This window comes from Apostichopus japonicus, chromosome 14 (assembly GCF_037975245.1).
Source record: "Apostichopus japonicus isolate 1M-3 chromosome 14, ASM3797524v1, whole genome shotgun sequence".
Classification (NCBI taxonomy): Eukaryota; Metazoa; Echinodermata; class Holothuroidea; order Aspidochirotida; family Stichopodidae; genus Apostichopus; species Apostichopus japonicus.
Window position 1 is genome coordinate 2668210 of NC_092574.1, and position 18198 is coordinate 2686407.

Here is an 18198-nt window from a genome sequence, read left to right on the forward strand (position 1 = left end):
GTCTTGTGTGCAAATAATGCAGTGTTGTAGTCAGTCCTATTACTCTTTGTCTTGTGTGCATATAATGCAGTGTTGTAGTCAGTCCTATTACTCTTTGTCTTGTGTGCATATAATGCAGTGTTGTAGTCAGTCCTATTACTCTTTGTCTTGTGTGCATATAATGCAGTGTTGTAGTCAGTCCTATTACTCTTTGTCTTGTGTGCATATAATGCAGTGTTGTAGTCAGTCCTATTACTCTTTGTCTTGTGTGCATATAATGCAGTGTTGTAGTCAGTCCTATTACTCTTTGTCTTGTGTGCATATAATGCAGTCCTATTACTCTTTGTCTTGTGTGCATATAATGCAGTGTTGTAGTCAGTCCTATTACTCTTTGTCTTGTGTGCATATAATGCAGTGTTGTAGTCAGTCCTATTACTCTTTGTCTTGTGTGCATATAATGCAGTGTTGTAGTCAGTCCTATTACTCTTTGTCTTGTGTGCATATAATGCAGTGTTGTAGTCAGTCCTATTACTCTTTGTCTTGTGTGCATATAATGCAGTGTTGTAGTCAGTCCTATTACTCTTTGTCTTGTGTGCATATAATGCAGTGTTGTAGTCAGTCCTATTACTCTTTGTCTTATGTGCATATAATGCAGTGTTGTAGTCAGTCCTATTGCTCTTTGTCTTGTGTGCATATAATGCAGTGTTGTAGTCAGTCCTATTACTCTATGTCTTGTGTTTCATTCTTCAGTCCGAGGGCTCACCACCATCATCAAGCAACTCATCACAGTACCACCAGACTGATACCTATAAGCAGAGAAGGAAACAACTTGGCCAAGAAATTGACAAATTACGAGAGATTAAGAAGTGCATGGAACAAGCCAAGCAGGCTGGTAAATACCATTTCTTCTCTCTGTTTTATTAAATGTTACCAATTTTCCTATGAATAAACTGTTCATGTTACATATTGACTAGTGGAGGATGAAAGGGGGCAGGTATACTGATATATCCAGGCAGCATTGGGACAGGTCCATTAATTGTTACCAACCTTCCTGTCCATGTACAGTGACAAGAAGTAGAGCTCAGAAGTCTTGCGGATGATCTGGTTGTTTAATGTCTTGACCATCCACTGTGAAATTCTGCATTTTCCCAACGCCCAATTTACCATGCACTCTAGTGTGTATGTGTTCATTTGTGACACCCTAACTATTAAACACTATCTCAACAACGGTAACATAAACAACCTAATGCTTGAGCATGTGGCTTCTCTTTTAATGAGTACAAGTTTTCTATTGTGTTTAGTGAAGGCTGAAAGCTACAATCCGGCAAAGTGTGTAAGTCTTAAAAGCACTCTATATGGAGAATTGTAACTCGGACAAAGTTTTCAAATTGGACAAAACTATTGTGTTCCACCACTGTCACTCTATCCATCCATCCATTTATCCCACCGTGCCATCCCATCCATACATCCCACCATGCCATCCCATCTATCCTATCTAGTCTACAACTGTTTAAGTGCTCTGGAACAATCATTCTTCGATGGATTTTAATGAAACTTGTACACAATGTTCGTTTGAAGTTGTGCTACTTTCGACCATGGGAAGTGAATGTCAAAGGTCATTTAGGGGAACTTTATGTGAAAAATGTTCCTCTTTCCCAAAAGACCATGTGTTCTTGAAAGTCAGTCACAACGTTTCTTTGGTCATGGTTTACAAGGATTTTGGATCCAAATTCATCTAAGGTCATTAGAGGTCAAAACCTGGAAATCTTGAAAACAGTCTGTTAAGTGATCTGGAGTGCTCATTCTTTGATTTATTTTGATGAAACTTATTACATGCCATTGTGTGAAACCTTGAAAATGTATCTGCTCTTTCCCAGAGCAACCCATGTTCATGAAACTTGGACACAATGTTCTTTGGATGTTGCACTACTTTTGATAACTGGGAAGTGAAGGTCAAAGGTCATTTGGGGGTCACTACAGGAAATTATGTGAAAACCTTCAAAATGTATCTGGTTGAAAAGAAAAGTTCTTGAAAGTTAATTGGTGATTTCGTACCATATAATGTTAGGTACATTGGGATGCAAGGGACATGCATTAATTCAACATTAGAATGTACATCCTCACTGGAACAATATTCACTTTAACTCAGATTTGAACTGTTTGAACTACTGCATCATTGGTGCTCTAGTATATTCAAGTTGAATTGTTCTTATGATTTGCAAACTTTATGTACTTTTGGCAGATGACAAAAGTCATGTTGAAATCTGTTCAAACGTTGTCAAAAGATTGGTTTGTCAACAGATGGATATGACATGTGGTTATAATTAGTACAATATTCCTGTTGGTTTTAGTGTGGTTCAACGGATAATTGAGGTTAGTATAGAAAAGAGTGAATATCGCAAGTCATATATCTGATGCACCTTAACTTGGACAAAGTTTGTATAATGTATATCTAAGGTTCTTTGGTCTTCTCATTTACAACATTTCCAAGTTTGGCAGTGGTCAAAGGTCATTTAAGGTCAACAAAGGTATTTTCTTCGGTAAAGTAGTGGATTCGGAAATGTTTCATTCCAGCCCAAAGCAAATTAATCGTTTGTAATGGTTTGCAACAATTGAGCATGTCACATTAATATTTACTGGCAGGAACATCAGAAACTCCAAATGGAATTGGAGGAAGTGAGATCCTTAGTAAATTATTGGAGAGTGCAGAAAAGGAATACTATGTGAGACAACAGGAAGAGGCCTTTGAGGATGACAAAGAATCAACTCTGACCAGAAACAGGTAATTAAAGACATTTAGAGGAAACCAATTACCAAAGTTAACCACTACACTGACAACTTGAAATCTTGTTACAGTGTAAGCTACCCATGATCCTTACTTTAGAGATCAAATTCTTCAAACTTTGTAAACACAAAAACCTCTAAAAAAAAAACTTAGATACACTTCAAACTTTGGTGTGTAGAGTCACCATAGTGAGTAATTATTTGTGGAGGTCCAAGTTCATGGCAGGTCGCTGACGTCAAAGTCTGAAAACTTCAAACCAGCTGTTGAAATGATCACCATAGGTGTAACAGATGGAAACTAGACTCTCACAGAAATACTTGCTGTATTCAATATGGAGTATCCACTGCCAAGTGTAGGATCTGTTTAAGTTGCTGAGATATTACTGTTAGACATACATCATACATATATCACAAACTTTGAGATGCTCTCTCTCCTTACCTCTTTAGGGATGCCAAAAATCACAAGGTGGAAGAAAGCACCGACCTCTGAGGGTGGAACCAAATCAACAGACAGGTTAACTTGAGCATTTTACCAACAGTACTGTAGCAGGCTATTTTGTATTCACCAGAATTGATATTATTCATTCATTTTTTATGATAAGTTGTTTTTATTGGGAGGGGGGGGGGGGGGCATGGTGGAGTATACTGCCACTCGATGAAAAGTAGGTGAGAAAAGATGATGTTCATCCATGTTCATGTAGTCTTTGTATTCAAGCAACTTGTTTGAAAATCATCAGCAGAATGAGGAATTTTGCATACTTATTTACCAAGATATTAGAAGGGAAACCAAAGGTTCATTTGTCAGAGTGGCTGGAAACACACAAACCGTTATGTGATCTCAAATAGCATGTTTGGAAAGGACAGATTATGTTTGATATCATCAGATGCTGCCCTGTTGCTTAAAGGAAGCTGAAACTATGAATTATTTTTCACTTCACAGCTATATATTGCCAACTACTCTGAGCATTTCATAACTATCCACTATTGAAGAAGACACATACAAAACATTAAATGATACATGCTACCTGTTGATATTATGTGTATTAACCTTAAATGTGTATTGTCTAACACATATAATAATGTAATGCTTTTATTTATTTCATTGGCAAACACACAATTATTTGCCTTATGTGATTGTTCTGGTAACAGTTCAGGGGATTGTGGTAACACACCCAATAGTGGCAAAGTCGATGTAAAATGCAGCTTGATATCTTGTCCTACTTTGAATTCTTTTCCTGGTATAATAAAAGTAAATGATGATTTCCATAAAGTTAAAACTATCCTTTATCATAGTGTTGAACCATTTAAGGTCAACCAGCCTTTGACTGCATGTGTACATTATGCATGTGTACATTATCATGATCCAAAGAATTCTTGAGCGCTTCCTTTTGTAAAGTCTGATAACCTTTACACTAATTGTGTTGATATATGGGTTTTATTTGCTTTGTATTCTCTGAGAATGTATTCCTGTTGAAGTTGTAAATATATGATATTATAAACATACCTTCTATAATATTCACAAACAAATGTACATATGTATATGATGTAAATATGTTCATATTGTGTGAGGGAGATGGGAAAGAATATTTTGAATAAAACATAGACATGTTTGTTTCATTTGTTCTGTGCTGTTTGATTAGTCTTTTTTGGACTTCCTCCTGGAATAGTTTGCGCGGTCATATTACTGTGTAACCCCCAGTTTGTGATGAGCTTTGCTACCATATGACAGGGGTGGGGGGAGGGCAGGGTAAAGCTTATTTTATTTTCTTCAGTAAATGTATAACTCAATCATTACATCCCAACCCTGTGAAGTTGCCTCCCCATCATGCCATGGTAAGGCAACAAGAACGCAATATTTGGGTGTGTTATCTCTAGTCAATACTTCAGTCACATTTTTCGTTTCGATGTAAATCGTAACCTTAGCAATCACAATGGCAAGTGTGTATGTATGTGTGTGATGCCTTGTTTGTAAACAACACATCTAAAGGGGAAAGTTGGATCTATTGAGTGCTGGATTAAGGTATGGGCTTCAGGAGCTGTAGCCCAGGGGCTGTAGCCCAGGGGCTTCTGCCAGCTGGAGGGCCTCCAGAGATAAAGTGAAATATTATTTCATTTGTGAATGCAGAATCATAGGCCTCCAAATTATTTTTTCAATTGTTTTTTTTCCCCTTCTGAAAATATTACTGGGCCTCACAGTACCTGTAACCCAGGGCCCTATATGTATCATTGCAATTGATATGGTGATGTAACTACATAGTACATGTTCTTTGCAACAACAATTAGACAGGTCTACATTTTACCATCTGGGCCCATGATTCCATGCATGGGCCCAAATTTTCTTTCCACTTCAAATGCTTTTTGGGATACATTCTTTGAGCCTGAATTTGAGAGGCCCAATATTCTTGGGACCATTTGGGCCCACCTTTCTTGAGGTTCAATTTTTAAGACAAATGTATTATCCAGCAAATATTTTGGTGCAAAATTTTAGTGGGCCCAAGTTTTGGGGGAGGGGCCAAATGTTTAAAATTGCAATACCTCCACAACTTTTAAATTTGATGGTATCCAAACTTTGAATAAAGTTGTTGGTTAATAGGTGGTACATGTAGGCCTACATTTTAGGGAACATCCTGGCCCCAAAATATTCCATGTGCATGTTTGGGCTGGGTTGGCCAAACATTCTTCCACCTATAATGGCCTGAATTTGTGGGGCCTAATATTTTTGGGGCCACATATATTGGACTTAGATTTGAGGGGGGGCAGCAAATAAATTTTGAGTCTCTTTGGATCGAATATTTTGGGACCATTTAGGAACAAAAATTGTTTAGCCCAAATTTTTGTGGGAGGGCCCAACATTGCTATAACTCCACAACCGTAAATAGGATTGTATCCAAACTTGGACAACAGTTGTTGGTTAATAGCTGGTACATGTGGGCCTAAATATGTTAGGCCCATTTTGGCCCAACATTTTGTCTGGCCCATTTTGGATAGTGCCATTGGGCTCTTTTGTTAGAATTTACTTACTGTTGGAATGACTGACATATACAATACATTTGTTTTCTTTAAAGTGAGTGAAGACTTGCACACAAAGAAACGTCTGATGGCGGTTATCTGCCCTAGTTTCGAATGAGGTGTAACAAAAGTGTTAGACACAACCATCGATCCCAGAAAATACACACAGCTTGCTACCGTCGGTAATAAGATACTAGTGTACAGTCAATATACATGCAGCTACGGTCAATACCCACAACACAGTATACATAGCAGCGATGGACATCTCAGGTCCAGATAAAAGATAACAAAGGTATCACATTTCATTATTGTCTGCATTTTGTAACGACAAGAAAAATTTCATTTGCAAGCAACGCGCGGTTTGGGGGGAGTCTTCAAAGCCTTTATGCAAGGAACCATCATGCCCATTGGGCTCTTATTATACTGTGTCATTAAATAGACTCAACATAACTGATTCCTGGTACCTTCCTTTATATGTTGCCGCATATAAATCAATAGATAATCCTCTTCATTTTGCTATGAATATTAACATGTATGGCTCACCAAACATCGGAACCACTAAACGTTTCATTTTCTGGTGTTACTTGTTTAGTAGATTTAGATCATGCTGAGAACCACAACCTTATAATGGGGGGTCTCATCACAAGAACTTTGGTCCTTATAATGGAGGTCTCATCACAATAACTTTGGTACTTATAATGGGGGTCTCATCACAATAACGTTGGTACTTATAATGGGGGTCTCATCACAATAACGTTGGTCCTTATAATGGGGGTCTCATCACAATAACTTTGGTCCTTAAAATGGGGGTCTCATCACAATAACTTTGGTCCCTATAATGGGGGTCTCATCACAATAACTTTGGTACTTATAATGGGGGTCTCATCACAATAACGTTGGTACTTATAATGGGGGTCTCATCACAATAACGTTGGTCCTTATAATGGGGGTCTCATCACAATAACTTTGGTCCTTAAAATGGGGGTCTCATCACAATAACTTTGGACCTTAAAATGGGGGTCTCATCACAATAACTTTGGTCCTTAAAATGGGGGTCTCATCACAATAACTTTGGTACTTATAATGGTTGAGTGACAATGAAGGAGATACACCAAGGTTCAACAAGCACTTGTTTATTTTTATGGTTTAATTTATTTTTGGTTTGTTGATGATTTACAATATACGTTCAAGTAGGCCTACATATGCAGAAGAGTGTGAACATATCACTGATGAATGTTCCACTAATCTCAACAATAAGACCCTGGCTCACATCTGACTGAAGGAAAACCATTCAAGAGGATAACATTTTATCTACACTTTACATATAATCATAAACTCATCACTTAGTTGGTAAGATTGCTGTAAAGTATTAATACACAACAATGGACCAGATGTTTCAGAAAGCTGTGACAGACACCGAATGTGAAACAAGCATAAATAGTCTCAGTTTATGGTGGGTACATTTTACACTTTCTACACACAATGTTAAAATACTAGATGATGCGTTACAGGAAGAATGTTCCAAACCTCAGTGCATTTTTAAATGATTCTTCTGAATATGACAGTGCACTCCAACTGTATGCTGTGCAATAAATAATGATTTGCATACAACATACTAACATCTGGAGTTGTGCATTATGTCATGCTTTGATATTATTGAATGGTCTTGAGAGTAATGATCAATTCATCACAACAGTCTAAGAGGTAAGGATCAAACATATTCGTAATAGTTGTGAGAGTGAGACCTCAATTTATCCATAGCTATTGGTGTATTATCTGCCTAACATACTCACAACAGTCTTTGAGGTAAGGATCAAACATATTTGTAATAGTTGTGGGAGCGACACCTCAATGTATCCAAAGCTATTGGTGCGTAATCTGCTTAACATACTCACAACAGTCTAAGAGGTAAGGATCAAACATATTTGTAATAGTTGTGAGAGTGACACCTCAATGTATCCAAAGCTATTGGTGCGTAATCTGCTTAACATACTCACAACAGTCTTAGAGGTAAGGATCAAACATATTCGTAATAGTTGTGAGAGTGACACCTCAATGTATCCATAGCTATTGGTGCGTAATCTGCTTAACATACAAATAACAGTCTTAGAGGTAAGGATTAAACATAGACATTGTAGTAGTTGTGAGAGTGACACCTCAATGTATCCAAAGCTATCAGAAGTAATCTACTCAGAATACCCAAGTTTATTTCCCATTTCTCATCACCTTGTGTCTTCCAATGTTCAATGAAACTATCTTTTATAGTATACAAGTTTACCCAAAAAAAGACATGCATATTTTATCATTACTTCCTTAAAATCTGTTAATACACATACATTTATGATTTTATGGAGCCATTACAGTGAGGACACTGACTGTTCCTATGTTCCACTTTGCGAATCAACCTTCAATTGTACAATGGTTCTACAAGTATGAACAATGTCAATTGTTATTATTCAAATGTAGTTAGATTTGCTCACAAATTTGTCAAAATGTGTATAACAAATGTTTTTACATTGGCAGCAATTTAAGGATCTTACATATATAAGACAATTGCTATTTTTTGTTGACCTTTAAGCAGAACTTGCTAATGGATTCATGGATTAACATAACCAATAACCCACTCATAAGGTGGACATTTCATTCAGTAACAAGGCACTAAGTACTTAACCTAGACCCACAATACTCCTCTAGTGCATGTACCTTATCCTTGCATACTTTGCATATAATTAGGGCCGGACGTTGTTGTAGTTACCAGACATATTGTACAATGAACTGTTTGACCTGATTTGAAATTCATGCATGGTATTATATTGATAGATGGCTACAATTTTTTTTTCAATTTTTTTAAATCTTTGGTGAAACAATCCAAGCATTATTCTGTTGTCAGATGCCAATCGTGACATCCTGGAAAATGTAATTTAAACATGCCTTATCATCCTATTTGTAGAGTTATTTGAACATGTCATATCATCCTATTTGTATAGTTATTTGAACACGTCATATCATCCTATTTGTATAGTTATTTGAACATGTCATATCATCCTATTTGTATAGTTATTTGAACATGTCATATCATCCTATTTGTATAGTTATTTGAAGAGCAAGAGAGCAATAAAAGTATTTACAATGAAATTAAAATGATGAAGTTCTCTTGAAATCCCTTCCCTGCCGCTTTCTGGTGTGTATTGAATGAAACTGGGGCCTGACCCTGGCAACACAGTATGACTAGTAGTGTGGATTCAGACTGGAACACTAGCTAAATAAGGATCCTCACCAACAAAGGGCTGGATACGATGGATAGCACGGTCAGTTAAGCACTTGTGACTTGTACTCCTGAGGTCAATGGTACAAATTCAATTCTACCCAAAACTTTCTTTTCCCTGTCAATTTTCCTCCTTGAGTTACTAAACATTGCATAGTCATTTGTAATGTTTTGATGTTACTGTCACTGTACACACGTTTCTTTGGCATGTAAAGTAACAGGGTTGAACGATCATTTCCAATGTGTCTAATGTAGCGAATGATTACACAACAGGTGCTTTTGACAACTGAGGAAGCCGTAACAGTTGTAAATAAATGCATTAATCATGTTAATTTTATTGTACTTTTAGCACGAAATGTTTGGAAGTGCTTGATGTAATGTAGAATTGAAAGGTACAGCAGATGCATGTGGCTAGCCAAAGTTTGTTGTATGGAGATGAGGATGCTTTAGAACTGATGAATCCATAATGTTTCATTCAGTTAGGCCAAATAATCCAAGGCATGTCACTGAGACACACTAAGTAGCTTGTTATTTATCAGCCTGGCCAAAAGTCTTGCATAGAAAGAGCTGCATGAGTTACTTAAGATCTAGGTTCACAAACTATTGTCACATAGCTGCAACAACACCAGAGGGTTTTGAGGGTTGCTGTCAAAGTTTCATTAAAAAGTTCAAATAGAACTGGTCAGTTTGTTAAGGATTTGCATAGTGTGTTTGTGTTGACTCCAATTCCAAGTAAAGAGTAAAACTTACCCTATCAAAACATCCATGTGGGAATTACTGCACATATCTCATGCTGCAAGTTTTTAAAATATTCACTCACAGCAAATCATAACACAAACTTAGTAAATGTCGACAAGCAATACCACACATTATTAAACATATCGTGCAATCCATTGCAATAGCTGCACTAGACTATATTATACTATACTTCAGGAGAATCAACTCAACTATTTGGATTTTTCATTATCCATACAAACCTCCAGTCCAGACATTTCCGTATAATCCAAGGTTTCATGTTTGTGCTTATTATATTCTTTAAAACAGCTCTCAACAAGTGAAGCATATGAACTACAGTGTTATAGGATCTAGTATCAAATAACAAAAACAACAAGAGGGTAATCCACAAAGTTGCATATCTCATCGCCAGCAAACACTGATTTCAAACGATTATTAGCTATGCAATCTGGCAATATCATTTTTGAAGTTAACATGTCTACAATCTTTTGTGAACCCTACATTGAACAAAACTAGACTGAGAGTCCTGATTCCAGAATCATACTTGTAACAGCGATACAATCATTGTGAAATTATCCTCTTTGTTAGTGTTGTGAGATTTTATTGTTAACTTTTCCTCTTTTTTGGGTCCATTTTATACCAAATTTTAGCACTAGAAAGATCACCACTCATTGTCAATCAGTGAAATTATACTGTCGCGTGATGGGTAATTATACATAGACTAGGCCGACTTTGTCCCGTTGCGTGTTAGACGCAGAGAATAGACATAAGATACGTGCCTAGGTACCATGCAGTGTATATCGCGCGTACTCACGCACACGTTTACAAGTTATAGGACAGGCACACGTTTACAAGTTATAGGACAGACCAGGATGCAAAGGTGAATTGTGTCACATCACTGCGACTTTCCCATTCTCATATTGACCGCGCTGTACAACCGTTCCAACCCTGTGTGTTACGTAGACAGTTTTGGAAATTCTAAAGCCTGTCCATTAAGCCAAGTTTTGGCTATTACATGTGAATAGCCAATGACAATACTTGAAAGTGTTTTGCCCATGAAAAGGAATTAGTGACTGCATTGTTTCAATCAATGAATGTTTAGGATGTTTTTTTACATACAATGTCAACGGCAATGAATAAAATTCAAGGATCAGGTACTTTAAACTTTTTGATTTATAGTGATATGACATCATAGTATATACCCAAATTTTGGGTTGAGATCTGCAACCACATGGATTGCCTCCTTGTTTTGTTTATTACAGAAACAGAATCTGATTCAAAGAATCTGTGATGCCAAACAAAAGTGTGTGCTTGTTTATGTTATAAAGTTGATTGAAAAGCCTGACGCTATAATATTTGACATCATAAGTTCTCATGAAGTAGCAAAACATACTACTCTTTGATTCCCAAAGATGCTCACATTCCTTAATCCCAAAATGGCATGATCTCTGGGTACCACTGCCTCCCTAAGGCTTGAGACACTGTGTCACGCATCTCATCAATGCTGAATTGCTCATCCTCCAACAAAACTTCTTCTCGTATGAAAAGCTGTGACAACCGCTTGCCACATATCTCTGCAAACTTAACAATGGCTGAGCAATGAACTTGACACTCTCCTAAACCAAGACTCTGAAGTTCTTTACAATGCTTGGCAATTTCTAGCAATTCCTTGTCCAAAGGCTCACAGCCATTGGCACAAATGACCAACTCCTTCAAACTGGGACAGTGTGTACCTAGACGCATTAATACCTCTCTAGAAACAGATCTGCCAAAATAAACATGAGTTACAGGCATTTCAAAAGTGAAGAAATGTTCATAGTCACTATCATTTAACACATAAAAGTTCATGACAAGGCTAATGTCTGGTGAATGACGAGCTAAAGCATTCCAACTTTTCTGACTGATGTGATGCAGCCTCTCTTGAGTTTCTCCTTCCTCTGTGGTGATGTTTATGCGTAGATACTTCAAAGTGACATGTTCCTCACTACACAGGGATGAGAGCAGTTCATCACTCAGATGAGAATAATCAATTGTTAATTGATGCAGTTGATGACACTGATCAGCTACAAATGTAATCCCTGTGGAAATAGACAATATATTAACATGAAACACAGTGCAAAATCTGAATTGAACACAGATGAATAATTTGTTCAATGAATATTTGACTCATAGCCATTTTTAAGGTTGGATGGTGTTGATGACTGTGGAACTTTCTGGATAACTGATTATTTATAGCTAAAGTGTTACCTAGCTTCACATTAATTAGTACAACGGAGGAGAAGGAGACGCGAGCAAGCAGGGCACTCCAATGGGCAATGTGAATGCAGTCTGCATCAGAGAAAATTTTATCCAGCATCGCATCACAAAATGCTAACAAAATGGTTAAGTTGCTATAAAGGAACTACAGTCTTGTATGGTATTCAGCTGTTTTAGTAACTTGTTACTTAGAATGATGAATTCAGCAATGGATCTATTCACATGAATTACTTCATTAACTTGAAATTAGCTTCTTCATGTACACTCCTTGAATTGGGTGAAAGAAGGGGAAGATACCTTTCTCATCCATTCTAAGTTCCAAGGGATTGATATTGAAACTGATGGAATGTGATAAATAATATAATACTCTTTATATAGGCAGTCATTGGTATATTACATCAGTTAACCTTGCTGTTGAGTCTATAAATAACAAAAGTTTATAAATTGTGTATTGTGCAAACAGTGTCTCTCTTTGAATTTTTGTTGCATGTTTCTTTGTTGGCATGATAGTACCATTTCAGGGTCATTGGTGGTATCTGGAACAGGTTTTTTCTAAGTTGAGTGCTGCGAAAATGAGCTGATAGTTGAATTATTATTTGTATGTCTGATCTTACTCACCACGAGATGATGCATTAGGACAACTCTCCATGTTAAGAAGTGTAAGAGAATCTTGATGCTGTGTGGCCAGGACTTCTAGGGATGGATCATCCACAGGCGTATCACTCAATGCCAATGAGGAGATACTTTGAGAATTCACAATCACCACAGTTAATGCAGAAACAAACTTATCTTTATTGATCATGAAGGTAGGCTTGGCAGTAGACATAAGCTCCAGGGTCTTTATTGAACAGTTAACCAACTGTGATAGAATGTCACATGCTATTTCAGCAGACTTGGGATGGCTATCAACACTAATGGATACAAAGCGAAGATGTTCCTTGTGTTGTTTCATTACTTGCCTAATCAGTCCCTTTGGTGTAGATTTCAGGTAGGACGTTGTCTCCTGAGTTACCTCAAAGTCAAAATGTCGCCACAGCTCTGGCATATGAAACACTTCGTTCCAATGTGAGCAGAGTGTGGATGCACGAGCACGATCCCAAAAATTGAGATAACTAAATACCTTGGCCAGCAAATGTGATGGCAAATATTCCCACCCAGATGGGAACGTAGTTGGTGACTTTATATATCTGTGCAATTTGTCAACAATTGATACTTTTCCTCCTTTAACATCATCGGATTGCTTCTGCTTGCTTGAGTTAGTCAGTGAACGGCATGCTATTAATGGCTGCCTATCCATAGAGGTTGTAGCTTGAATGGCACACTGGTCAGCCTTCATTGTTGTCATCCTCCAGTACTGCTCTACTGATGAAAATCCACATGAGCCTGAAGTAAACAGCTACAGTAAGTCATAACAAGCTCTTATCTGTGAAAGCATGAACAAAGAAATTTTACAAATTGCATAAAATGATATATAACATAGGTTGTAGACTTTCCTCTTTTCAAGTCCAAATTGAGTACCTCCTGTCCAAAAGTAGCAAATTCCTTGAACAAGCTTCAAACATAAAAATACTGTTCATGAACGGTTCCAATATATAACTTAAATGGGAAGTGATCTTTGCAAAAGACCAACAGCTTTAAAAGTAACATTCTTGTTAAAAGTATTAAATAAATTAACCTTGGACACAAGATATTGCATAGTGAGTTGTGAACATTAATGACAGAAAATTTTATGTGAATTTTCTTCAAATCATAGAAACCTACCTACTGAGAATAAATGCAGCCAAGGTAGTTATGGGTTGCCAATTGCCATATTTCCAAATCTTTTTGGTTTTGAATTATATTGATATCAGGTGACCATTAGTTCCCATCTAAATATTTAATGTCCATAGTTTATTTAAGCCCAGACTACTTCTCAAAACAATAATTATTTGTGACTGTTAACTATGGCTTTCGATTAAACATTATTTGCCACGTTTGGCTTCACATGGGAATCGCTAGCATTCCATGTTAAGCCTAAGGGATTTCTGTATACAGTGTACAGGAGATTTAAATAGACACTGTTTTCAATTAAGGTTATCTAACACAGCAGGTGAGGTGAATAATAGTACTCTGGTGCTAAAACAAGCACTTTGTTGTTACTCTTTGTCCTCAGTGTATCATTCACCAGCCCTGGCAACAAATGCACTTGCTACTAAATAAGCAGTGTCAACATATTTCAGTACCGCTCACGTATAACTGGACATGTGTACGCGCACAGAATCGTATAAAGACAATAAAACAAGTACAACAATATAAACAAGTACAATCGCGTATAAACTCGTTGACAAACAAATTGCCGCGTAGACACCGCAAAGACATCGCGTAGACACCTCGTATAATCCCTGTACGAGTTTATAAGCAGGAAATGCTCAATGAATAAGGGATTAAAGTCGCCGAAAGAATTAGTGAGATGTTTGAAACAGCCGTTTCTTAAATCGTAGTTTAAGACGTGATATTCACCTAGCAGTGAAGAGGACGCAGGTAAAGTGTTTGCCGGCATAGAACTTAACTGTTTTTCGTTAATAGGGTTTCTGCTCAGTGTTTCTTTTCCCGACTTTTCTTTCAGTTGTAGAGGTTATGTTCCACGGAGGATAAGTTTACTTTGAATAGTTGGCAACATTTTGAAGAAATAATAAAGTATTACTAATTGTTTCTTGTGTCAATTTTTTATATAATTTACCGTTGGTTCCAACAGAATGAAAAGAAAAAAAACTTCCACCAAACAACTTTGAAACAGGGCCGGTTAGAAACAAAACATGTTTCTCGACCCACAAGGGGCCTCCTCTTTTTCCTGATTCCCAAGACTCTATTCAGATTACAAGACATTTATACTATTATTATGTATTATTTTGTAAAGGTTGCCACATATTCCTAACTAGTATTAGCGCATGAATTATGTTAAAACTTATGTTTTAATTATGTTAGAATCATGTTTAAACTTCTACCAAACAAAATCTGTGAACAACTTTCAATCTACAACGTTTCTTGAAATCCTACATAGTAAATCAAAACTTTCGAATTAATCTGCGAGGCCACTACAACCAGGGTGGGAATTTGGCAAAAAAAGTTGGTAAGCATTTTGTTCATTTTTTGATGAAATGTGCTTACCAACATGAGCCAAGATTTCTCAGTTGGTAAGCACAATTCATGAATCGGTAAGCACAGCACAATGACCTGAACGCTGTTATCCTTTTGTGAAAACTTCCTGATTCGCGGCACAAGTGTACTTTATATCGAGCCGACAGCGGCGGCGCTGATAATCCAGTCAATGCATGTTCGATCGAAATAATTACAATCCCTGACCATCACGTTGAACTCTCCGACCAGACAATACCGGGTCGAATACTCGACTTGGTATTAGTTATTCAAATACATGATCAAAGGAAATGTATCGACTGGAGATCGTAAAAAAAACTCTGAAAATCAGTAGAGAAATTACCAATTGTGTACGAAAAGTAAGTTCGGTCCTTTCAAATTTTACGAAAGATCCAGCAAAACACTTTCGAAAAATTCATGCAAAACTGGCATATCGTGCTACATGCAACTAATGTCATGTAAACAAGGCTCTAGAACACCCATTTATGAATAAACCGTAAGACCACATCTGGTGTTAAGCGGGGGGAAAAGAAAGTATTTTCTAGAATTTCCAAAAATACGGAAAAAATAATGTCCTACCATAGTTAAGTGTATAGCAAATAGCCTAACCACCTCGTCTGTTACGGATCTCACGTAACTACAAAAACACAACTAATTGTATTTTGCGAACTCGACGTTTTCTACAAGAACATAGAAATAATTTTAAGCATTAGTTAATCATGCCGTGTGGCCTAAAACATATTTTATTACAAGGTTTACTTTCATAAAGATGGCCATAGCTTGATATCTTGTGCTGCGTGTATGAACTGTGCCTCGTGTATCATGGGTAATACTCCATGAAACGTTTCTTGGAAACGTGCCAAAAATGTTAACAAACAGGTGTTAGACAGCGGATGCATGCGCGCAGTTGTTTGGCAGGGTACCTGGGAAAATTCTGAGCACATGTACAGTATGAACTACGCAATTGCCGTCGGCAATTGCGTAGTTCATGTGTGAAGTTGGAATAATTTGCGATGCATACACAGTTAGTCGTAGGTATGTGACAGTCCAGGCACGATCGCTGAGCTAGTGTTCGTTGGTGCTTTTTGGTAGCTGCGCGACAAATTAATCCTCCGTAACTTAGAAGCAGATTGCAGATAAGCCTACTACAGTCCGATGCAGTCACTTACGGTCAGAATTTTTGGTACGCTCATTACAAGGGTGTGTAGTACTAGGCCCATTTGATTTTCTTATTTTGGTAAGCCATATTTTCATTCCAGTATGCTAGCGTACCGGCGTACCGTAAAATTTCCACCCTGACTACAACTACTAGCACTAATAAAGCAAACATGTCAAACAACGAATAGATATCACACCTTGCAGCGGTGTGACGATTAGTATGCAAGAGTTTTCTGTAGAAGGACATTTAATATTCTAGGCTAGGCTCTAGCATAGCACGATAGCAGGCATATAGTTGGCACATTGAAATTAAACTACACCGCAATCAACACACTCAATCAGACATCTGATAAATGTGAACCAGGTTTGTAGTGAAGTTATTGTAAACATGATTGAAGAAATGACAAATACTTTACAATATCTTTGCTAAGAATTTGAGATTATGAGCAAAGATTAAACATTGCTAGGACTGAATGTTGCACAGCAGAACAATCGTATTACTAACAAGTAAATGCATGAATCTAACCAAAGCAGGTGCTTGCTGATTTTTAACACAGCACAGAGCTGCACGTCAACAGCCACATCAGGGGCGATTTGTGCAGTATCACACCAAGACCAAGAGCTATAGTGTAGCATTGTGAGAACCACATACCATTGCCATATTTGCTGACAAACTGCTAAGTGTTGTGTTTGACAGGTTAGGTTATTTTTCAATTTAAGCAGATTATGTGTAGTGCTAGCTTGTACTAGTCAAGTAATCGTACAGCGCGATTAATCAAACTTCCAAAGTGTAATCGCGACTAAGTAGGTACATAGCTTAGGCTATGCATATTGACAGTCTCGTAACTGCTTTGAACCGTAGATGAAAGTTGAGGAGAATCCCGGTTGTAGTTACGATACCGGGATTCCTGTTGCATGACTACCGGTTGTGTGAAATTTGCACTACAGCACAACCCTATCAAGTGGCCTATATTTAATTTCAGACTATCGTTGAAACAGCCCACTGCACCATGCTAGTTGCTACATTAACATAACATAGGTTGGGCCTATTTCGTAATCCAATAGGCTACAGCCACAGGTAGGCATACTGATTCTTTTGACTCTTGTCTTGCGAGTTAAAATTGATTATGGACGTGTGATACAAACAGTGACATACAATCATGCTGTCTGTATATTGTATTATCCCAAGGTAAAGACCCAACTTACTTTCACACTCACCTTTGATACGCACCTGCCGTCTTCTTCTCGATACTATACTGTTCAAGCACTTACACTGTACCAAAGATATCCCACCTTATTACAGTGTCACTAAAATTGATGTTATGATGGATGGTAACACTGTGGTATTGCATGACAATGTTATTGATAATACATTCCACTTTTACAATATAGTTATCTCACATATTGACACATTTGACGAGGTCAGCTTATCAAGTAAAAAAATATACCATATATATCGCTCGCTATTAAGGTTTTTGCAACTAATTTATCTAAGTTAGTCTGACCTGGGAGACCAAGTGATAAAAGTCCGAAGAAATATGATTAAAGCTGCGACTTAGCCCTCAAATAAGCACTTGCAGTGGAAACCTTAAATAGGCACTTGTGGTGGAACTAGTACGCTCACGTTTCGTTACACATGCATCGAAAACATCGAACACATTTTCTTACGGAAGCGTAGAAGGGACGAGATCCGTTATCTCTTGAAAACGTCAATTTTCTGATTTTTGTCGTTTTGTCGAGATGGTAGTAAGTGTGCAACTCGTCAATTTGCAGAAAATTGCTGCATTGACGAGATCCGTTATCTCGTCAAAACGTCAATTTTCTGAATTTTGTCACGTTACCATCTCGTCAACTCGTCAATTTGCAGATAATTGTCG

The 18198-nt window shown here is 37.4% G+C and overlaps 2 protein-coding genes across 4 annotated transcripts in view; one reads left to right on the top strand and one right to left on the bottom strand.

Annotated features, from left to right (window-relative positions):
* Positions 1-4385, top strand: part of LOC139980399 (protein KIBRA-like) — a 44514-nt gene extending 40129 nt beyond the window's left edge. For both annotated transcript variants that reach the window (XM_071992037.1, XM_071992038.1), the window contains 3 exons: positions 730-871; positions 2623-2761; positions 3211-4385. In XM_071992037.1, coding sequence (XP_071848138.1) covers positions 730-871; positions 2623-2761; positions 3211-3253 — 324 coding nt within the window. In that variant the 3' untranslated portion in view covers positions 3254-4385. The remainder of the gene's footprint in view (positions 1-729; positions 872-2622; positions 2762-3210) is intronic.
* LOC139980400 (F-box/LRR-repeat protein 21-like) lies at positions 3383-17878 on the bottom strand. 2 transcript variants are annotated; one of them, XM_071992040.1, is made up of 3 exons: positions 17528-17878; positions 12647-13451; positions 3383-11850 (listed from the first exon to the last, which is right to left on the bottom strand). In XM_071992040.1, the coding sequence occupies exons 2-3, from the start codon at positions 13371-13373 to the stop codon at positions 11198-11200; spliced, it is 1380 nt and encodes a 459-aa protein (XP_071848141.1). In that variant the 5' UTR covers positions 13374-13451; positions 17528-17878; the 3' UTR covers positions 3383-11197. The 2 variants fall into 2 exon arrangements, with proteins under 2 accessions (XP_071848141.1, XP_071848140.1); XM_071992039.1 differs by having other exon boundaries at positions 17540-17877.
* Positions 17879-18198: the final 320 nt, after the last annotated feature.